The sequence below is a fragment of the Sorex fumeus genome, unplaced genomic scaffold (genome assembly GCF_029834395.1).
Source record: "Sorex fumeus unplaced genomic scaffold, SorFum_2.1 ptg000007l, whole genome shotgun sequence".
Classification (NCBI taxonomy): Eukaryota; Metazoa; Chordata; class Mammalia; order Eulipotyphla; family Soricidae; genus Sorex; species Sorex fumeus.
In genome coordinates this window covers 54,067,606-54,091,979 of record NW_026606064.1, presented here as the reverse complement: position 1 = coordinate 54,091,979, position 24,374 = coordinate 54,067,606, and the positions used below count along the sequence as shown (strand labels likewise).

Sequence of the window (24,374 nt, the reverse complement as noted above, 5' to 3'; positions counted from 1 at the left end):
CATCTTTTCATCAATTTCCTGTCTTAGAGTAATCCTACCTAAGGTTGGCGTCATCACTCCAATGGGTGTTTTACCTTTTTCTTTCTCAGGATCACTGTCACATCAAACCAATAACACAGAAGGTTCAACTGGCAACAAAGAGCTTAGCAAACCCTCAGAAAAGGACTTAATAATCCATGATAAGATGTAACAACTTTCATTGATATTCTTATTTCCTAACAATTTTTACTGATTTACTTCAGAAATAGGATTTTTTGATAATTTCACCAGCCATTTACTTGTAACAAGCAATATGAAATAATTTTTTTGTGACTGCTAAGGGGGCAGGCTTGGGGTGGTTGGGAAAATGAACAATGGTGAAGGGAAGGTCACACTGGCGGTGGGATTGGTGTTGGAATATTGAATGCCTATAACAAATGTATCATGGACAACTTTGTAAACCATGATGTTTAAACAAAGGGGGAATGAAAGAGAAAAAAGAAATTTTATTGCTTTTAAAGTAACCAAAATGGTCAGGGGTATGGTGCCGCCAGCAGGTCAATCTGTACTTGGTAAGGCAAATGCATCAGCAGCCTGATGGCGCCTTGAGAATTCCAGATACCCCAAAATTGCTGCTGTGCCTTTGGCCAGATCCCAAAAACTTGGGGCAAAGTTTACCAAGAAAGCAAACGGCCAAAAATTAAGTATGTGGGAGACACACCCACAACTACCTCCGGCTCAGCTATATAATTAGAAGTATGGCCTCTCTGGTTCCTGATCGAACTGCTTAATGGTCATGATCCCAGAGACTCAGAAACAAATCTTGAAACACAACAGCCTTTGGCAGAAATGTGTCCAGTCCCTGCAGTGGGTTACCGGCGCTGGGCCACCCAAGGTAGGAATCAGTTTTGTGCCTTGGCCTGTTCCCCCTGGCGGCCCGGTAGCCACCATTCTCCAGAGGCCACTGGACTGTCAGGTTTGGGCCCGCAGTGACAAGACACGCAGGGCCTCACAAGATGGGGGTGGAGCCGGCCCTTTCCTTGCCATCCCAACAAGACAGCGAGTTGCCGCCCACAAATGGCCTCTATGGCTCCTGATCAAGCTGCTTAACAGCCATGATTCCAGAGACTCAGAAACAAATCTCGAAACCCAGTGGCTTCTGGCAGAAATGCATCTGGACCACGCAGTAGGTTACTGTCGCTGGGAAACCCCAGGAGGGAAAGGGTGCTGTCTCTCCGCCTGTTCCCCCTTGGCGGCTCGGTGGCCACCATCCACCAGAGGCCACTGGACAGCCAGGTTTGAACCCTCAGTGACAAGACATGTGGGGCCTCATGGGATGGGTGTGGAGCCGGTCCTCCCCCCCATCCCAATGAGACCCCTAGTCGCCGCCCACAAACAGCCTCTCTGGCTCCTGATCAAGCCGTTTAATGGCCATGATCCCAGAGACTCAGAAACAAATCGCAAAACCCAGTGGCTTTTTGGCAGAAATGCATCCAGTCCCTGCAGTAGGTTAATGGCGCTGGGCCACCCCAGGTGGGAATAGGTTTTGTGCCTTGGCCTGTTCCCCCTGCTGGGCTGCCATCTTCCAGGGGCCACTGGACAGTCAGGTTTGGGCCCGCAGCGATGAGACACACCCCAGGATGGGGTGGAGCTGACCCTTTCCTCCCCAACCCAACAAGACACTGAGTCGCCACCCATGAACGTGTCTCTCGCTCCTGATTAAGCTGCTTTAACGGCCATGATCCCAGAGACTCAGAAACAAATCTTGAAACCCAGCGGCTTTTGGCAAAAATGCGTCTGGACCTCACACTGGGTTGCTGCTGCTACGCCACCCCAGGGGGGAAAGGGTGCTATCCCTCCACCTGCTCCCTCTAGGCGGCTTGGTGGCTACCATCTTCCAGAGGTTACTGGACAGTCAGATTTGTGCCCTCAGTGACAAGACACGCGGGGCCTCACAGGATGAGAGTGGAGCCGCCCTTTCCTCCCTGTCCCAACGAAACCCTGAGTCGCCACCCATGAATGGTCTTTCTGGCTCCTAATCAAGCTGCTTAATGACCAGGATCCCAGAGGCTCAGGAACAAATCTTGGAACCCAGCAGGTTTTGGCAGAAATCCCTCCAAATTTAACTGTTAACATTTTGGAATTTCAAAATTGCACGGCCATTACTGCAGCCACGAGACATCACATGTTATTTTTATCCAGCAATAGAAAACAAATTGTCTAATGTTGCTTTTTCAGCAGATATGAGTGCTAGTGTAAAATCACAAATAATAATGGTGGGTCTGGTGTCAAAATATTGAATGTGATCAAAGTAGAAAGAGAGTAATGCGGCAATCATCTGCCCCACAGGTAAGGGGAGGGTGTGAAATGGGGTTATACTGGGGTTTTGGGGGGTGGACAATGGGCACTGGTGAAGGTACGGGTGTTTCATTGTATGATCAAGACTTAAATCCAAAAGCTTTGTAACTGCTCTCATGGTTATTCAATAAATAGAATTATAAAAAATGAAAAAAATAATAAAGTAACCAAAATGGTAGATATGAAAAAAGCTGATACACAGATCTCCTAAATTAAAATAGTATCAATAAATTTCATTATACTAGATATAATTAAATGCAATTTACCTGTACAAAGATAATGTAACCATGTAAGTTTCCTTCCACTGAAATGTTGGCTGTAAAATAATTCAAACTGGAAAAAGAGAAAAATAAATCAAATTATTTTTAACTACTGTAACACAATGTACTGATCTAACATTACATTAAAAAAGGCTGGGAAAAAAATCAGGAGCCAAAGCAATAGTACAATGGGTAGAGAGCTTGCTTCATACATGACCACCCCAGGTTCTATCCTCAGCACCACATACGGTTTCCTGAGCCCACCAAGTGTGATCCCTGAGACTGGAGGCATGAGTAAGCCCTGAGCACAGTCAGGTGTGGCCCAAAACCAAAAAGCCCTTCTAAATCCAACAATAATATAAGGCTTTAGATTTGTCTTCATATTTTTTATATTATGATAAAAATTAATTTTAACGTTCTATTAATATGGCTCAAATAATAAAAAATCCTTCCTTACCGTTGTACTTGAAAAGAAAAAAAATTTTTTAGTGATTCAAATGAGCTTTATTAAAAGAAATATACTTAGAGAAGTGTCAGGGGAGAGAAAGAGAGAGAGAGAGATGTTTTCAAGAGAGAACAAGGGCTCCTTCAGAGGGGGAAAGTCAAAAGGAATTTAAATAAAAGCAATCAGCAGCCTTTTAAAATATTTGATCTTTAAGCCAACTATGCCCACTCCTTACAACAAAAAGTTTTACACTCGCCAGCTAAGAGAATCGGTGAATTCTCTCAGCATCTTTTCCAACTTTGCCTATCCTGGAAGCTGAAATTCAAGCATTGTTTTCCTCTCCTGAGATTTAACTTTCTCCTCTCTGAGAAAATCCACCAAATTAGTAATCTTTATAGAGAAAATATATCACCATTATAAGTCACATTAAGTAAAGTAGGTCATTAAGACAAAGATTCAACTCCAAATGAAGTACTATAAATTCATTTGGAATTAAAAGACAAGTTATGGGGCTGGAGCAAAAGCACAGTGGGTAGGGTGTTTGCCTTGTACACGGCCAACCTGGGTTCGATTCCCAGCATCCCATATTGTTCCCCAAGCACTGCCGTGAGTGCATGAGCCAGGAGTAACCCCTGTGCAATGCCGGGTATAACCCAAAAAGTCAAAAATAAATAAATAGAAGACAAGATATAAAACCTTCAGTATAATTAATAATCGTGCTATCAATGTTCATTAGTAAGAAATGTATCTAGTTCAACTTTTCACTCAGGGCTGGAGAGATACTATAGCAGGTAGGGTGTTTGCCTTGCACACGGCCAACTGAGTTTGATCCCTGGCATCCCATATGGTACCCGAGCACTGCCAGGAGTGCAGAGCAGAGCCAAGACTAACCCCTGAACATTGCTGGGTATGAATGCATCCCTACTCCCCAGATAAAAAGGTCAGGCTTAGCAGTCATATCGGCTCAAGGATAGCACCTTCCAAACACTATCTGAACATTAACTAGAATTCAAAATGTCTCAAAAATTTAAAAATTTTACATTAATATTTAATGAACGTATCTGCTTCTAACAGCCAGCTGCATTAATATACACTATTTAAGGGCCTGGGAGATGGCCCAAAGGCCTGCTGCCAGCTTTGAATGCAGGAGCCCCAGAACAGATCCCCGACACTCCAGAGCACCACCAGGAGAGACTCCGAGCACTGAGATGGTACAGCCCCTGAGATTGCCAAGGTATGGCCCAACACCAAAAACAAACACAACGAATACACTGATAGGCCAGAGAGAGAACTTAGCGACACCTCAGTGGGAGGCTCAGGTTTGCCCTCCGGCGTTGCGTAGTTCCCCAACCACCATCAAGAGTGACCTTCGGGGCTGGAGAGATAGCACAGCGGGTAGGGCGTTTGCCTTGCACGCGGCCGACCCAGGTTCGATTCCCAGCATCCCATATGGTCCCCTGAGCACCGCCAGGAGTGACTCCTGAGTGCAGAGCCAGGAGTAACCCCTGTGCATCGCCAGGTGTGACCCAAAAAGCAAAAAAAAAAAAAAAAGAAAGAGTGACCTTCTACCAGCACAAAGCCAGGAGCCGTCCATGAGCATGGCTGGGTGTGGTCCAAAAACCAGGACCAAAGCAACAACAACAGAAGTTTATATAGATAAATAATCCACACACATACCACTCCACATTTCTTCAGTATTAGCCATTTCTTCACTATTAAGCAAGTTTGTAAACCAGGCACAAAAGGACTGTAATGTAAACTTTTGCTGCTGTTGTTGCTGTTTGGGGTGCTGCACCTTGTGGCACTCAGGGCTTATACCTGGTTCTAGGCCTGGGGATCACTCCTAGCAGGGCTCAGGGGACCACCTGGGGTACCGGGGACTGACTGGGTCAGACATTTAAAAGGCAAGCAATCCTCTGTACTATCTCTTTGGTCCCTTAAACATTTACTTTTCACTAAAGTATAATTTCCATACATTATGTGTAAGATACAAGCAATTTTTGATAAATAACTACACTTAAGACTAAGACTAAAATATATAATCACTAAGGCAAGATAAACTAATTTACACAAGATATATATATACACATTAAGGACACAGATGGATGTTCATTCTCATAAAATTGAAAGCTGGATTAACAAGGAAAAAAATAACGTCAAACTCCCTCTACTGGTCACTAGTGAAAATCCAAATGGAGGGAGCAATATTACTGGAATCTTAATAATAACAAACAAACAAAACAAACATTGTCCTCCCAGTGTTCATCGATTTGCTCGAGCAGGCCCAGTAAGGTCTCCATTTTGAGCCTTGCTGTTACTGTGTTTGGCATTGCCGCGTGGGCGAGATACTCTCGGTAGCTTGTGGGGCTCTCTGAGGGGGCGGAGGAATCCAACCCGGGTTGGCCGAGTCGGCCGTGTGCATGGCAAATGCCCTACCGCTGTAAATCAAGTCAGAAAGAAACCTGATTCTTGTTTGCAAATGACAAGTATAACCAATGGCAACAGAACAAATGTGACCGCCGCCCCGCCCCCCCCCCCCCATCACCAACAAAAACAGAACAATAATTGAAATACTAAGAGTAAGAAAACCTCTTCAGGGCTAGAGTGATAGTACAGTGGGTAAGGCATTTGCCTTGCATGCTGCTGACCCAGGTTTGATCCTCCACATACCATATGGTCCCCAGAGCACTGCCAGAGGTTATTTCTGAGTGCAGAGCCAGAAGTAACCACTGAGCATTGCCAGGTGGACCCAAAAAGGAGAAAAAAAAAAAATCACTTTTTATATCACCTTTTCCTTCTGGTTGTTATTTTTTTGTTTGGGGGCCACACCCAGTGGTATTCAGGGTTTACTCCTGGCTCTGCACTCAGGGATCATTCTTGGCAGACTTGGGTGACCATAACTGGTGATGGGGATTGATCCAGGTTAGCAGTGTGCAAGGCAAATGCCCTACCCCTGTACCCCAAAGAAAACTTCTTTGGTAAAGAACTGTATGACATCCTTAACTGCAATCATTTACATTCTTTGACAAGGCAGACTAACAATAATTTTTAAATATTTAAGGCCGTAATTTAAGGTCATGAGCACTTAAATTAAAAAAAAAACATTTAAAGTGACATAACATAATTTAAAAGTTTTAATAATTAGACAATACCTAGATCCACATTTCCTGCAAACTTACCATCTGTACACTTTTTTCCAATTCCTGGGGAATAGCAAATGTCGATGAGGGAGCCTGGGTAAGAGGCCATGCACCAGCCTAAAAGGGAAAAAGCAAAATGAAAAAGTTAAGCAAATGTCGAACTTGAAGGTCTATATGTCAAATAATCTGAACAACTAAAGCACTTGTTTTTGCAGCCTCAAGAAGTTTATAAAATCCACCACAGCTCATTTCATTCCAAACCAACATAAAAAGAAACTTTAGAACCTACCTAAATTTACTGATTGAAATAATTTCAATCAGGTATTCATTTATAAATTCCTCATTTCAGAATATCTGAAATATATTTCTTTGGCTCCTCATTTCAGATATTCTATCCAGAGAGATTGTATAGTAAGTAAGGAGGCACTTGCCTTGCACATGGTCAAACCTGGTTCAATTCCCAGCATCCTATCTGATCCCCTGAGCACTGTCAGGAGTAAGTCCTGAGCACAGCTGGCTGTAACCCCCAAACAAACAAAACCCAGAGTACCTAAAATGGGTAGCACTTGCCCAAAACAAAGTACTATCTTACCTGTAGAACATATATCTGAAAACTAATTCCCAAATCTATTACTGTGTCTTGGTTTTTGATAAAATTGTTGAATTTATTGTTGAGATCAGCACTGACACTCATATCTGTATACATCCGGTGTAGCTTGCTGGTAAACTCATAGCCACAGGCTTGCTGGAAAAGAGTTTCAGAAATAAATGGTTGAAATAGAAATAAGACAATATTGATTAATAAGAACATGTTGCTATTGCTAACTATATAGTAAAAAATCCCTGCTTGTATAATGCATACTTACACCAAAGTTCTATATTATTCATAATGCAAAGAAGCTGATATTCAAAACTTTTCAAACACTTTGTTCTAAATGTAAGCTAAATTATTTGCTAAAATTCTGGTTTATGAAACTAATGTCCCTTTAACAAATAAGCCTTTTAATAAGCCAAAATTACAGAACACTCTATAATATATATCTGGTAAGATATACAAATAAATATCCCTGAAAGATAACGGGAAATATTTGAGCCAGTAGTCAACTTTTTAAAGGGTATTTCAGTACATTTCTTAATGCTACCTTTGTGTAGCAAAAAGAGAGTTATTACTTTGAAATTATTTAAAGCCCTATCATCTTCGGTGAAAAAATGCAGGTCTCCAGGAGGTTCACTCCATGGCTTGGAGGCCAGCTGCATATGCTGAGGGAGAAGGCAGCTCAGATAGAGAGGAGAGCACCAAGTAAAGGGTGTTGGGAGGACCCTCCCAGGATGAGAGATGCATACGGAAAATAAGACTATAGACCGAACATGATAGCCACTCAATGCCTCTTTTGCAAACCACAGCACCCAAAAGGAGAGAGAACAAAAGGGAATGCCCTGCCATAGGGGTGGGGTGGGATGGGGGGTGGGTGGGAGGGATGCTGGGAGCATTGGAGGTGGGGAATGGGCACCAGTGGAGGGATGGGTACTTAATCATTGTATAACTGAAACCTAAGCACAAAAATTTGTAAGTCTACAACTGTACCTCATGGTGTTTCACTAATAAAAATTTTTTAAAAAATGTAGGTCTCTGACTCAGGTATAGAAAAAGCTTTATGTCAACAGCACTTCTAAGAACTAAATGGTTTTCTCTTTTTTTTGTATTTTAAAAAGGAATCACATATAACCAGTAACTACCTCAAAGGAAAATTATAAGCTATTGAACTGCACTGTAGCACTGTCCTCCCATTGTTCATCGATTTGCTCGAGCAGGCCCAGTAACGTCTCCACTGGAGACTTTGTTGTTACTGTGTTTGGCATATTGAATACGTCATGGGTAGCTTGCCAGGCTTTGCCGTGCGGACGAGATACTCTTGGTAGCTTGCGGGGGCTCTCCGAGAGGGGTGGAGAATTGAACCTGGTTCAGCCAGGCCAGATGCGTGCAAGGTAAATGCCCTACCGCTGTGCTATCACTCCAGCCCTCAAGCTATTGAACAAATCAGGATAAATATGAATTGGCTACTGCTCATCTCATAAGCATGTAAACAAAAAATGATGTGAAATAAATTGTCTATTGCATACCAAAAATGAGTGATTTAGCACAAAAATCATTACGTGTGCTAAATATTTAATAATTTATTTAATTAGACAATATTATTAAATATTGGGACTAAATTGGGTATAAATGGGACTAAAGATTTGAGTTACCTTTAATTTATTGATCATGGCTTCTTCAGAATCCATAGACATAGATAACCCATGAATTAAACGTTTTGCCAGCATTCTTGCGTAGAACTGCATTAAAAAATATTTTTAAGGTTTAAAATGACTTACAAGTTTAAAACGACTTTCCAATGACTTAAAAAAAATCACAAGATGAATAAAAGAAAATATTTTATTCATTACTTACCTTTTGAAAAACATCCTTATCGTCGATATATTTGAATACAGTAATGAAGCTCGTGAGTTTGTCTTCTACTTCATTCTCGGTCATACCTTTTGCTGATTTCTTTAGCAAGTTGTCACAGTACTTAGCAAGCTCAAATAGAAATCAACAGTAAATCTTATGAAAAAACCCATTCTCTATATGACCATACCTTCCTTAAAGGAAGGTGACAACAATACAAAGTGAGATCAGAACTTTGGAGAACTATTATTTAGATGGTTATGCCCAGTATTATTTATTATTATTAATTTTATTCAGGATTTTGATTAACATTGGACACAAACATTACTGTACACGTAGATGGAAATACAAGAGTGAAATACAAGAAATACTAGTTTCTCCAAAAGTAGAAAGTTTATAAACAACTGTGCTGGGACAAAAAATGTAAGACCTCACTGTCTTAACAAAGCTACACTTTGAAATTAAGTGTTCAAAGCTTTGTCATCCTACAGCATGTCTAGTGCTTGTTGCTTTCTTTCTCCCCTCCCCCCGCACCCAGTGTTGGGGATTAAAACAAGGGCCTCATACAGGCAAGAGAAGTGCTATGCCACTGAGATCCATGGCTCATAAAGCTTATGTTTTAAAAATCAAACATTCAAGAAGAACTCAAAAAACTTGTCAGGGGGCCAGAGTTTGAAGCGGGAGGCTGGGGTCTGATCCAGCACCAAAAGAGTCCCCAAGCACCGCCAGGACCAGCTTGAGCTCTCCTGGGTGTGGCCCCCAAATAGATCTCTAATTAGTGTCAAATGGGAGCTTGGGGGAGGGGGAACACCTATAAAACAAGTCAAAAATTTTACACTTTGGGACAAATAAAGCATTGATAGTCTAATGCAATGTAAGTAAAGGAAGCTGAGCAACCTTTCCAGACTTTCTTATTTCCAAAGAAAATTATATAGCATACGGTTTACTGCATTCCTTAAGTGACAGTGTATAAAATATAGTTAGTCATTTTTACTATTTCAGCCATTTTTTTTGGAAAAAATTTAAAAGCTATAAAACAAATCAAACATTTCAATTTTTCATAAGATTATTTTCAACATTATAACTTACCAATTCAGGTGCTTTGCAAACAGACTTGGGTTCTCTGTAATTTACGACTGATGTAAGGGCCTAAACAGAAAACAAGTCAGTAAGCAAACACCAGGAATAAAGTCAAAGTGAAGCTGGTTCAATATATAATATGATCTGCGAGTCAAAATATAATGCCCCTACACAAAACATGGTGTGCACTTTGCTAATGTAGCAAATGTCTCTAATTCCTCATAATTATGTAATAGTTATAAATCCTATTTCAACTAAAAGATTCACTGCTAATACCCAAACACAGATAAAGAGTGCATTTCTTTCATCTTAGGATAGTAATGAAAGCAAGTATTTCAGAGCAGTCTTTCCCAAAATAAAAGTATGGGTGATGAGGGAGCCTGGAACATTTGGGGCGGGGAGAGGGCAGTGTGGGCCGGGGAGGCAGAGCTGTGGTAGATGTGGGTGCAACTGGAGGCAGCACTGTTTGCTTTAAAAAGGTAGACTTCTGAGGGAATGCTGAAGTGATTTTTTCATTTTGGGGGGGGGAGGGAGGGAGGTTATTTTTGGAGCCAGGCCCAGGTGCTCAGAGCTTACTCCTGGCTCTATGCTCAGGAATTATTTTTAATGGGCTCAGGGGACCATACAAGGTGCTGGAGATAGAACCTGGGTTGGCTGCACGCAAGGCAAGCATCCTACCCACTGTACTATCATTCCAGTCCTGAGTAATTTTTTTCCCTGAAGAGTGGGCAGCAGACAAAGTTTAGGGACCTTTGCTTCACAGTATGCCAAAATTCCAGTTTGTAAGGTATATGTACTTCCCTTTCAGACACACAACAATGTGTTTTATTCTGAGGAAAAAAAAACAATACTCAAGTATATCACTATTTTCCATGTTTTTTTCAGAAGATACTAGTTCTAACAATTTCCTTTATACAACACATTTATAAGAAATCCAACACCCAATTCAAGTATTTAATTTAACCCTTTAGTTGGTTATATTAGAAGTCCTAATTCTGAAAATGCCTAAAGAATGATTACTAGATATGCTTATTACATACGCATTGAAAAGTTACCTTATCTAACGCACTCATAAAGTGCTGGTCACTATTCAAAACAGTGTTGATAAGCTGAACAAATTTACCGTGGACTTCCAAAACCGACTCCACAAATAGTGTTGGCATCTACAAACATGAAATACAAGGCATAAAATCATATTTTAAGACATTCAAAGGTAAAATTTGAAAAAAAAAAAAACCAACGGTAAAATTTGGCTTACTAAAGAGTTTTTTAATTAAAAGTAAAGTTTTCCCCAAGATAATTCATCACATACACACAACAGTAGCTAAGATCTTAAAAAACATTGAAATTTTGCTGTTGGAATTAGCAACACCAGAAACGCAGACTGTCATTGCTTTGCAAAAAGAACTGGCTAAAACACTCTAGGAATATACCCTTAAGTGTAACCAAGACACAATGTCTGAACTACAAAGTCAATCACCCCATACAGTTTTATAGATCAAAACTGCCTTCAAGTCATAAAAAGTTGAGTTGAAAAAGCAGTTACAGGCCCAGGGGATGTGTCTCAGGGGTACAGTGCATGTCCTACAGGCATGAGGCCTAGGTTTAATCCCGCACCACTGAGTGAAGGTGGAGTGAGAGACAGTTTCAAGAAGACATGTGAAAACACGAGGTCTTGGAGTCAACGAAGCAGTACAATTCCCCCCAACTCAAAGGGAAAAAATACCTCCATAGGGCAAAGTGAGTTCTCACTCATCAAGGAGATGATAGAAACAGTACATACAACTAAGTCAATCAGAATTATTCGTGTTGACTACAGAAACACTCTTGTATTTCTACCTACCTATAGCTTAACAACATCTATGTTCAAAATTTTGCTGTTCAGTGTTATTCAAAATCCTGAATAAAAATAATAATAATAATAAATAATAATAATTGACCATAACCCTAAGTAATACAGTTCTCCAAAAGTGGAAAGTTTATAAACAACTGTGGCAGGACATAAAATGTAAGACCTCATTGTCTTAACAAAGCTACAATTAAGTGTTCAGCATAGTATTAATGCTTCTGAATAAGAATAGACATACACAGATTGCTGCATTAGAATGATGAGCAAAATCACCAAACTTCGTAAGTATTGTTCTGAGCATACCTTATCTGAAGCATCACTAGTAATAGAAAAGTGATTCAATGAGGTCTGATGATAGACATACATTTTCATGGGGAAAAACACTTTGTAGCAAGTTAGTCATTTGATTAGCAGGAAAGATGGTATTACGGACATGAGGCCACTGTTACATGCTCTGGGTTAGAGGCGGATTTAAGCTGGACTGTTTCAATCTCTTTTCGATTCTGGTAGGCTGTAGAGATTGCTCAACAGGCTGAAGAGCTTTTCTCGTGAGCGCAAGGCCCAGGATTGATCCCTGGCACTCTTGAGCTTTGCCAGGAGACCCCTATGTACAGCAGGGTAAACTGCACACCTCTTTCCCCGTTTTCTTAATTAAAAAAAAGAATGAATTTACTTCCTGGGCTACCAAATTGAAAGCAAACATTAAAAAAGCAATTTGTAAGCTATATATTATTAGCAATTGATACTATTTGTACTCCCATAAATATTAATGCTAATTACACAAGAACACAATTGTCTGGGAATACAAACATTTTTCCTGTGAGAAAATAATGAACAACTGCTAGGCGATTAAACTGGTGGGGTTAAGAAGCAGCCTCTCAGGCCAGAGAGAGGCACAACTTGCATGCAGCCAACCTGGTTCCATCCCTGGCACTACAAGCTCTCCCGAATATCACCAGGAAGAGCCTGAGAGGTCCCCATGCATGGCCAGGGTGGCGTGGGAAATCTTTACACACTCCTGGTTAGCCAAGAATCATGGGGAGGGGTCTTTTGAACACAGTTCAGGGAAAATAAATAACTAATAAAATTAACAAGCCAGGCTCTGATTCTGCAATTTTTGTAATAACTTACTAATTCCAAAATGAGTAGAGTAAACTCCAGGTTTGAAATATTGTAATACAGATGTTTCATTTGTTGGCACTATAGGACTTTTCATTCATCCCATAATACAGTAAAATAAAAACAAACAACAAAACCAAGATAATTATAACAAGAGGGAAAAATTCCCAGTTCTTTCCACAACTTACATTTTCCTGAGTAAGATTACTGGTTGCTCTAAGGCCCTCATCATGGATATGATTTTGCAACTCCTGAATCATATGAGATAAACCAGTGGACACAGCACGAAGTAAGACATACATATTTGCCATGTCTGAGAAAAAAAGAAATTCAGTTATCAATTTCCAAATAGATCAGAATATATTTTAATACATTATGGTCAACATGTAGAATGACACAAGTATACAGAGAAAACCATCCATACCTCTCTCCTGACCACCAACTCCTCTTCTGCGTGGAAAACAGCATTATGGCTGTTTATTATCTTTTCAAAGAAAATTATTTCATGCGTTTTCAAACAAAACAAATATTCCACCTATTGTCCATTTTATACAAGTCATAGTGTATTTTACATAGTATATGCAACTACACACAACAATTTAACTTAAAGATTCTTTTATATTAATATATGTTCCTCATTTTACAACTAAATCTCTATTACTGGATCTGAGGACAATTTACTTAACACATGAAAATCTGTTTTGAAGTTCTGATACTAACTACAATTAGTAATCCTGTATATAAGCAAGAGTATCTGTAGTGAATGTCCCTAAATCTCGGATTAATGTGGCAAAGCTTAATTTCCTAGAGTCCTTCTTTAATAGCAAGGAACTCCCTTGCCAACTGCAACAACATTAAATCTTTGTCTCTACATTTGACTATACTGAAACAATGCTTCAATGTATTTTTTTTAACTTTCTTATTCAAGTATAACAATACACATGGCAAAGTACCCCAAATCAAAGTGCAGCTCTTACTGAAATATCCCAAGTGCCATTACACAGCAAAGCAGACACACCCAGGTGGGACACAGATATCACCCACATGCAGAAGGGTCCTTCATGCTTCTTCCCAGCTCCTCTTTCTCTAACCCAGAGTTCCTCAACCTTTTGATATCTGCCAACCAGCACCTCTCCTGCACACCAGCCCACAGAGCAATAGTTGGAATCTAGGCAGTAAACCAGTGGGTTTCAACCTTTTTTTACTTGTAGAACTACCACCAGTCAATGGTCAAAGACCACTGTTCTAAATCACAGATAAGTGATGCCTGTTTCTGAACTTCGAGTACAGGCAAGTCTTTTACATATTTGGTTTCTTGGGTTTTTTTCTTTATCTCTTTTTCTTTTTTTGTGTTTGGATCACAATGGTCAGTGCTTGGGGACTGCTCTCAGCCGGACGTGCTAGATACCAAATCCTGGACACCATAACGCATGCACTCAGTCTTTTGGGCTGTCTCTCAGCTCATGCTTAATTTCTTTGATACAAAGAAATTTATATTTATATGTTTATATATATGCTGTTGGCTGTAACTTTTTGAAAAATTCTAATATTCCACTGTATGAATAGACTCTGTTCCACTATACTGGACACTGGCTTTGTGTTCATATAATGTTGCTAAGAAAAAACTCTCGTATGTGTCTTTTGTACATATATGCACACCTATGGAGAGGAATGGCCAGATCATAAGACATGCATAGATTCAGATTTAGTCACTTGAGTTTTTCAAATGGCCATACCAGGCACAGTGTACAATAAGCATTACTCCACTGGCTTCCCACAAATGGGAGTCTTAATTTTATATCGAAATATAAACCCTGGAGAAGCTGGAGCAATAGTACAGCAGGTATGCCATTTGCCTTGCACACAGTCAATCTGGGTTCAATCCCTGGCACCCCATATGATTCCCTAAACCCGCCAGAAATGATTCCTCAGCACAGATCCAGGAGGGAGCCAGGAGTATCACTGGGTGTGGCCCCCGAAGGAAAAACAAAGAAAAAATATATATAAATACTGGTGCTAAGGCTGGAGAGATAGTATAGCAGTTAGGGCACTTGCCTTGCATTGCAGTCTAAGGTTCAATCCCTGGCACTGCATATGGTCCCCTGAGCCTGCCAGGAGTAATTCCCAACTAGAGAGCCAGGAGTAACCCCTGAACATCACCGGTGTGACCGATAAACAAAAACAAATATACATACACTGATGTCTTAACGTTTTGCTATTGTTGCTGTCACAGTGCTGAGGAGTAGGAGGGACTAGCTTGTAATATTTCCAGTGGAACTCAGGGCTTCACACATGCAAGGAATGTGCTTTACCATTCCTACTACCCTCACCACCAGGTAAATTTCCAAAGTTACATGTTTGTGGTGCTGAGGGTGTATAATGCCTTTTAGTGTATTTTTTATTTCCATCAATCTATTTTAATGAGACCAAGTATCTTTTTGTGTAATTGGCATTTGTGAATCCTCTAGTTTACAATGGCTATTGAAATTTTTTGACCATTTTATACATAAACTTTCTGTAGTCATTATAAACATGACAATCTTTCTAAGTTAATTTGATGATCCTATGGTCAAAAAATCACTGAATCATTCAAAGTTTAAAACTCTATTTTTTTGTACCTAATCCTTCCTTTGTGTATACTGCTTTTGTTTTTAGGACACACCCAATAATTCTCAAGGATTACTCCTGGCTCTGCACTCAGGAATCACTCCTGGCGATGCTTGGGGAACCACATGGGATGCTGGGATTGATCCCAGGTCAGCTGTGCACAAGGCAAGTGCTCTCTCCGCTATATTCTCTCTCTGGCCCCCTGTGTATAGTGCTTTGTGTCTTAAATATCTTTATTTCAAAATCTTGAAGTTATTCTTGTATAATGTCTTCTAGAAGTGTCTAGGCTTTAAATTTAGATCAAATCCTCCCAGGATGGGAGATGCATGCTGAAAGTAGACTATAGACCAAACATGATTGCCACTCAATGCCTCTTTTGCAAACCACAGCACCCAAAAGGAGAGAGAGAACAAAAGGGAATGCCCTGCCACAGAGGCGGGATCAGAAGGGGATGGGGGATAGGAGGGATACTGGGATCAGTGGTGGTGGAAAATGGGCACTGATGGAGGGATGGTTACTCGATCATTGTATAACTGAAACCCAGGCACAAAAATTTGTAAGTCTACAACTGTACCTCACGGTGTTTCACTAATAAAAATTTTTTAAAAATAAATAAATTTATATCAAAAACTGAACTGATTTTATGATATATGAGCATGATATATGGTATTACACTTTTTTCCCTAACAGCTATCCCAAAAAGTTATCCAAAACCAACACAATGTTTTAAAAAAGACTATCTTTGCTCATTACTCTGCAATGCTACCTTGATCTTAAATCAATTACCAACATATGCATGGGTATTTCGAGGCTTTTGTTTCATTTCATTTCATTTCATCGGCCTACCTGTCCATTGCTACATAATGTCTGTTGTCTTAATTACCATGGTTTGATGGGGTGTCATGTTATCTGCCAAAGTCTTCCCTTATTGTTCTTCACAACTGTCTCAGTGTTCTTAGGCTATGTTTATAACTCTGTGAATTTAAACACTATCAAGCATTTGGGGAAGAGGGAGGGTGTCAAAACAAACCTAATAAATTGCTCTTGATTATAAATCAATATACCTTTTGAAAACATTAATTTTTTGTCTGGTACATGTAATTCCCTGCTACTTGAAAACTATTTCTTTAAAAAAAAAAATTTCTGTTATCAGGACAGAGTGATAGTATAGTGGGTAGAGTGCTTGCCTTCCATGTACTGACCTGGGTTCAACATTCAATCCCTTGGTACACCCCATATGGTCCCCTGACCACTGCCAGGAATGATCCTTGAGCACAGTCAGAAGTAAGCCCTGTGTAGCACAGGGTGGGACTCCAAAACAAATAGAACAAAACAAACTATATACATAATATAAAAAGTTTCATTTTCATTGCTTATTTGAGCATTTATATGTTATTTTGTATTTCTCCTATTTTCTGAGTTAGACTAAGCATATGATCTATTTATATTTTTTCATATTTTGCCTTTTTCCTTCTATATTTTATTAGCTATAAACATATTAAAGAAAGTAGCTATTGTGACATATAAAAATGTGTGAATACATTTTCCCAGTTTTCCTTTCAACTTCAGAATACATTTTGAAAATATACTTACTTAACCAAAACAGTCTTTAAGTGATTCTCAACAATTCGTGTTAAAACATATTGAGTATTTTTGGAAACTCTTACTAAAATGTTTGTAATCTAAAGAAGCTAAGAGATGATGTCAAAGTGGACTTATAATTTAATTTCTACTCACAGTTATGTTTGGAATAAACTTACCATTTTTTTTCTCTTGTCGGATGATATTATGACATTCTGCATGTAAGAACTGTAAGTGGTCTGCTACCATTCGTTGTTGACATTCATGAATTACTTTAGTATATGAACTTGGATTTACATATTTTCGACATCGAATTTCTTCATCTTTTAATCTACCTAGAACCTTGAAAGTATATTATTACAGTCAAGAGCTACTATGTGGAAAATCCTATAATATCAGTAAGCAACCTAGACTAATTTTAATGGATTGATTAACTATGACCAGATAGCAAAGATTACATAACTAATAATTCCAACCCACCTTTCATAATTCACATTAAATTCTTATTTAAGCTATTTAGCTATCACTTACATTTCATGAATTTTATGAAGAAGGACTAAATTTAGTCTACACTTGTCCTATTCACTGACCCAAACCATCTTATTGTATAGATAGGCTAACACAAAACAGAAAAAGTACAGACATGAAGGCATGTACATTACAGCTATCACATTAAGAATTTCATTTAAATTTTTAAAGGTCAAAATGTATTTACTCAGAATTATGATATTCAAGACCATTAGGAAAACGTATTCTACATAAAATACACTGAGTTACAAACAATTCCACTAACCAGCTACCACAGAAATTGGCTAATTTCTATTTCAAATAAAACAACGGAAATGAAAATCCTGCTAAGCATAATACATACATTAAATATTAACACCTGGAAACACTCTGTACTATGACACTACATTACCTAACAAATTTCTGAACTTTACTATTCTCCATTTAGTACAAACCCAGTGGTGTTCACTTAGGCAAAGTTGTGCCAGGGATCATACTCAGGGCCTCACTCCGGTTATGAAACATGAGTTCTACCACCTGACTATATACCCCAGCCCAGTGAACTATGTATCTTTAAACCTTTGAGGATGCTGCTAAATTTACCTGGGTATAAGATGATGTTGGGAAGAAAGATAATGTTGAGAGAACAAACTGCATCAGTCCTGCATACTACTAAGATCTTTGTATACATGAGGTTCAAGATTGAGGAAAGAACCTATTTTCCTTATGGGGTGCTTACTCTGTGGAAGCAGGTTAGGGCAAAATCATAAAAAACTAAAGGGAGGCAAGAAGGTATCTAGATTACAGTAGGTGTTCACTGTTACTTTTTCATGCAGGGGCCAGAGAGATAGTACAGTGGGTAGGGCATCTGCCTTGCATGTTGATGACCCAGGTTCGATTTCCCAGCATCTCATATGGTTCCTGAGCCTGCCAGGTGTGATCTCTGAGTGCAGAGCCAAGAGTAAGTCCTGAGCATTGCTGAGTGTGTCTGCCTGCACCCTATCCCTCTCCCCTACCCCAAAGAGTCACATGTGAAAAGGGCTCAAAACTGAGAAACACAGATTAAGCATAACCTTCATTTAACAAATGGAGAAAAAAGGGATTTATTCAAGGTCTCAAAGTTAATCAGTGACAAAAGTAAGAAGAAAATTAAACAAGGCAGTCTACCAGACCTGGCTTTGCAGAAATTATGAGTTATCAGTAAATACTGCTATCTTTTGACCTATGTTCTACGAGGCCCATTACAAGCTGTGGAATAGTATTCCACTTAGAATACTTAATCTTCCTGGGCTAAACAAAATTTACCCCATGACAAGATGCTTAAATCCAACACTGCCAATGAAGAAGTCTGGTTAAAATTTCTAACATATCTTGTAGCACTGTAGTACTGTTGCCCATTGTTCATTGATTTGCTCGAGCAGACACTAGTAACGTCTTCATCGTGAGACTTGTTGTTACTGTTTTTGGCATATCGAATACACCATGGGGAGCTTGCCAGGCTTTGCTGTGTGGGCGGGACACTCTCGGTAGCTTGCCAGGCTCTCTGAGAGGGACGGAGGAATCAAACCCTGGTCATCGTGTGCAAGGCAAACGCCCTACCCGCTGTTCTAACATATCTTGTATGATGACTAAATTTATAATGATAATTTAATGAGAAAGTACATACTGGATGTTAAACATGATTATCACTAAGTATTGTTTTAATAATAAAATAGTTTATGGAGCCTCTGTTTCAGCCTTCCAAAAGATTTCAACAGACCAAAAGAGTGACAAATCCAAGTCCTATACAAGTAGTATTATAATATTTGGGTTTTTTCTCCATAAAAGAACTAAAATTAAGATTTATTCTAATAGCGGGTATGGTGTTTGCCTTGCACATGGCCGACGTGAGTTCGATTCCTCCACCCCTCTTAGAGAGCCCGGCGAGCTACCGAGAGTATTCCATCTGCACGGCAAAGCCTGGCAAGTTACCCATGACGTATTTGATATGCCAAAAACAGTAATAAGTCTCACAATGGAGACGTTACTGGTGCCTGCTCAAGCAAATCACCAAACAACGGGAGGACAGTGCTACAGTGCTATTCACCAATCAAACCTATAAGACACAAAATATTTTATTATTTTTGAGGAATGTGAATATGAGTTAATTTTAAAGATAATCAACTCAAGTTCGGCTAAATGTGTTCCTACTACCACCCCAAAATGCTATTTTAGCAAGGACATATTTTACCAATAGGTGTATAGTTACACAAAGAACAACGACCAAAGAACTCTCCCCACCAAAATATATTAACAAAAAAATAAAATATTTTTAAAGCCTGATGAATAATAAATACACTTAATGTGTTTTCCTTCTTACCTTTTCCATATACTGTGAGCAGTTTGATTCTTGTAATAAATTTGAAGCTTCTTGTTTGTAATACTCTCCTGTTTCAGTCAGAAAGGGAGACTCGAAGATTTCTTGATAAAACTAAATCAATTAACATCAGTTTTAGAAATTAGAACAAACACTTTAAAAATCTAATTAAGAAATCTAATTATGTTCTCAAAAGAGGTTTTCTTACCTTTAAGGGGAATTTTTTCTTATACTGTTCAACATGAACAAAGGAGTTAATAACCCCATGGATTACTTTCTGGTTTGGGTCTTCTCCACCACGATCACTAAAACAAGACACAACCACAAAATAGTCTTTAGAATACAAAGTGTCTGTGGAAGGTATCAAGTATGCCACAATACAGCTGCTTATTCTAATGTAGTTATATTGCATTGGAGCAGGTGTTTCATTTCAGGCCTCCCAAGCAGTGCTTAGGAAGTCTGGGGCCATACCGAGCAATAGCTGGTCAACCGGGTCTGTGGTTCAGTGTGAGGGTCCAGTGATGTGATGCCACTCTAGTTCTACAGTGCAGAGATTCCCCACGTGATCCTAGTGATGCTTAGGGGCTTCGGGCTGCAGCTGGCAATGCTCAGAGGAACATGTGATATGGGAGATCAAACCAAGGGACACTGCACGCAACGTGTACCTTAACCCTGAACTATCTCTCCAGCTCCATAAGACAGCATTTCAATGGACTATGGAAATATGATATTTCATATTATATATGCATGCACATATAAATATACATATACTAATATATGTATACATACATATGTGCACAACCTATCACTTGACCACTTGACATCCCATTACTCATAGATTTGCTCGAGTGGGCGCCAGTAACATCTCCATTCATCCCTGTCATGTGCTAGTGTAGCCCAATCACATCTGCTTGCTCCAGGAACACAAAGAGCCTCAAGCCGATAGTTCAGGGTCTTGACAAAGAAGTCTGACCATCTCATAGGTGGGCTGCCACGCGATCTTGATTCCTGTGGAATCCAGTCAGTAACAGCTCTAGTCAAGCAGTCGTCTCCAAATCTCATTTCGTGTCCAGCCGATCTGATTTTCGACACCCTGGCTACGAGACAGCGTCCCTGACTCTAGATCGTCGATGGAGGTCTGAATTCCAGATTCTTTCTCTCATTTGAATGAAGCATGATACTCTAAGCATAGCTCTTTCGATTCCTCTTTGGGAGACCCGAAAAGCGTTCTCATACTGTTTTTGTAGGGCCCAGGTCTCTGAGGCATATGCTAATGCAGAAAGAACAATGGAATGGAAGAGATGTGTCTGGAGCCGGAGGTTCTTCATCCTCTTAGCTATTTCTTTGATGCTCTTGGAGGTGTTCCAAGCCGCTCTCTTCCCCCTGCTTAACTCAGGTGCCAGGTCATTCGTCATGTTGACTTCTCATCCTAGGTACACATAACTCTTGCATTCGAAGATGTCCATTTCATTGAGAACGAATAGAACATCAGGAACAAGACTGTTTCTCATAAACATTGTCTTCGTGAGATTCAGCTGTAGTCCAACCTTTCCACCCTCATGGTCGAAGTCAGCCAGTATTTGTGCCATTGGCTAATGTTTGGTATTATTAAAACAATGTCATCAGCAAAATAGAGGTGGTGCAGTTGTCGTCTATCTTCACTCCCATTCCTTTCCATCCCAGTTGTCGTATGACATTCTTGAGGGTGGCACTGAAAAGTTTTGGTGAAATGGTATCAGCCTGCCGAACCCCTCTCTTGATGTTGATGATCACTTCCTTGTAGAATGGTGAGATCCTGGTAGTGAATCCGTAATACAGCTCACGGAGAATTCTGATGTATTGAGTTTGAATGCCCTGTTTGGCTAGGGCTTTGATGACCGCTTCAGTCTCAACAGAATCAAAGGCCTTCTTTAAATCAATGAACGTTAGACAGAGAAGCATTTTGAACTCCCGAGAAACCTCAATGAGCTTGGTTATCGTGTGGATATGGTTGATCGTGCTTAATCCTTTTCGGAACCTGGCTTGCTCGCAGAGTTGTCCTTCATTTAGTGTTCTGCCAATACTATTCAGGATGACTCGAGTGAACAGTTTGTAGATGACAGACAACAAGCAGATTGGGCAGTAGTTGCCAATGTTGTGGAAGTCTCCCTTTTTGTACAGTAGTACAGTCCTGCTGGTTTTCCATTGGGACAAAACCTTGCATTCAGACAGGTAGCGTGTGAAGAGCTGAGCCAGTGTATTGATGAGTACTGATAGCAGGTTCTTCAGGTGTTCGGGTCTGACCTTGTCTGGGCCGGGTGCTGTTCGCTTCATTACTGACAAAATGGCGTGTCAGATTTCAGAAGGGAGAACTTTGGGAACGACACATACATCCTGCGGAATTTGGTATGTGGGCAGGTGGATGTGGCTATCAAAGAGATCCGAGTAGAAGTCATGGATAATCTCCATTGCCCTTCTGGAATATGTGACAGATCCATAAGGGTGTTGGAGGGCAGTCATCTTGGTCTTGTAGTTGGTGAAGGATAGGCGGGCGTTGTAAATGCTTTTCCCAGCTTCTGCCACATCTGCCAGCACTTCTGCTCTTTTCTCTTTGAGGTGTCTTTCTTTATTGCTTCTCTGCACTGCCTTGCGAGCTTGGACATTCGCTTGTGGTTGCCTGAGGCTTGCGCCAAGCCACATTGGTGAATGAGCTCGAAAGTTTTCGAAGACAGGAGTCTTTTTGTGACTTTATCTCTCTCAGTGTTCCTCCCACAATCATGGAGGTGCTGAACCAGACATCGTATTCTTCATCAATATTGTCAATGACGGCATCTTCCCATGTTGCAGCAATAGTGCCAAAGAGCTCCCAGCTGGTGATCGTTCTGGGAGTTCTCTTCTTGAACTTGCAGCCCTTTCTCCCCACTCTGCGAAGTAGAATTTTGCATGAAGGAGACAGTGGTCCAATCCAGTTTGGAATTTTGGGACAACAGCGACATCACTCAGGTAAAACCACCGATTGAATATGATGTGGTCAATTTTGTTGTGGAACCATTCACCGGGAGACTCCCATGTCCAATGTTTAGATTCAGCCTTCTGGAACTGTGAGTTACCATGGATGGTCTTGGTCAACATGATGAACTCAGATAGTGTCTCACTCTGTTTGTTCCATTCTAGGCCATGGGTCCCGATGTGAAGTTCTTTGGCTGATCTTCTGGGTCCTATGCTGGCATTAAAATCACCAACAATGATCTTGTAGAAGGTGTGGTCTTCTTAATAGAACTTCTCGATTTCTTCATCATCATAATTGGATGTTGGTACATAGACAACAAAGATAGAAACTGACAGCAGTGAGCCACATCTATTCAAGTGTAATCGTCCAATTCAGGTTGTTAGGCATTCGAATGAATCAATACTCATGGCCAAGTTCGTGCTGACAAGGACATCAACACCACCGATGCCTCTTTTGTCGTATGTTTGTACTTGATCATACATACATATATATAAACATACATATATGTTTATATATAAACATTTTAATGTCAGATCTGGAGAACTGGTGTTTGTTTTGGGTACACCCAGTAGTGCTCCTGGCTCTGTGCTCAGGAACTACCCCTGGCAGGTCTTGTGGGGGGGGGGCATATGTGGTGTGGAAATCAAACCCATGTCAGCTGTGTGCAAAGAGAGCACTTTTCAGCCCTCTGATAACAGATAGTCAATACACACCTTAAATGTTAATATAAATAAAAGCTTTTGATTGTAAAACTAAAAGTACTATGGTGATAACAAGATGACACTTCTTTACTGCTGAAAAGCCCATGAATTCAAAGCTCACAGTAAGACTATTTAATAATTTAATTAATACTCGCAGCTGAAGAAAACTATCAGAGCCAAAGTTTGAGAATTAGTGGTCTGACAATCCCAGATACAGAAATCTGATGGCATGCATTTCTCATAAGTATAGTTGAGATCCTGGAGTGTATCATTTGATGAAATCACCTATGGCTGTTTCTCTCTAGGAAACCTCCTGGCCTGTTTTCAAGCACAAAGCTGTCTGTTAGCATTTCTACATTTCTATAACTCTAAGCAAACACCCTACCCGCTGTGCTATACCTCCCTGCACACGGCCGATCTGGGTTCGATTCCTCCGCCCCTCTTGGAGAACCTGGCAAGCTACTGAGCATCCCGTCTACACAGCAGAGTCTGGCAAGCTCCCTGTGGTTAGCTGATATGCCAAAAATAGTAACAAGTCTCACAATGGAGATGTTACTAGTGCCGGCTCAAGCAAATCAATGAACAACAGGAGGACAGTGCTATAATTCTTGGTGAATTTTTCATATAAAATTTACCTTTTTTTTGGTTTGTTTCCTTTTTTTTAATGAAGCAATAAAGTTTTATTAAATGAAACTTGATTAGAAAGATGTGAGAAGAGAGAAAGAGAAATGTTTTCAAGAGAGAGCACAGGCTTCTCCGGAGTGAAAAGCAGCTGAGAAACAAGCAAGCAAGAAATGGGTTCAAGGGAAAGCGTGGGTTTGAAGAGCAAGCCTCTAAGATCATCTTGAGGCCAGAGAAAGAGCGCAGGAAGTGAGGCACTGGCTTTCCATGCCACCCCTCTCCCCACCTGCCCTTTCAATCTCCAGCGCCATATATGGTCCTGAGAACCACAGGGGT

At 40.2% G+C, this 24,374-nt stretch overlaps 1 protein-coding gene across 4 annotated transcripts in view; it reads right to left on the bottom strand.

Annotated features, from left to right (window-relative positions):
* CUL2 (cullin 2) overlaps positions 1 to 24,374 on the bottom strand; it is a 99,088-nt gene that overhangs the window by 5,873 nt on the left and 68,841 nt on the right. For all 4 annotated transcript variants that reach the window (XM_056134735.1, XM_056134732.1, XM_056134742.1 and 1 more), the window contains 11 exons: positions 19,936 to 20,032; positions 19,731 to 19,841; positions 17,044 to 17,206; positions 12,865 to 12,989; positions 10,764 to 10,871; positions 9,718 to 9,777; positions 8,632 to 8,760; positions 8,430 to 8,516; positions 6,775 to 6,927; positions 6,222 to 6,299; positions 2,604 to 2,670 (listed from right to left, as the gene is read on the bottom strand). In XM_056134735.1, coding sequence (XP_055990710.1) covers positions 2,604 to 2,670; positions 6,222 to 6,299; positions 6,775 to 6,927; positions 8,430 to 8,516; positions 8,632 to 8,760; positions 9,718 to 9,777; positions 10,764 to 10,871; positions 12,865 to 12,989; positions 17,044 to 17,206; positions 19,731 to 19,841; positions 19,936 to 20,032 — 1,178 coding nt within the window. The remainder of the gene's footprint in view (positions 1 to 2,603; positions 2,671 to 6,221; positions 6,300 to 6,774; positions 6,928 to 8,429; positions 8,517 to 8,631; positions 8,761 to 9,717; positions 9,778 to 10,763; positions 10,872 to 12,864; positions 12,990 to 17,043; positions 17,207 to 19,730; positions 19,842 to 19,935; positions 20,033 to 24,374) is intronic.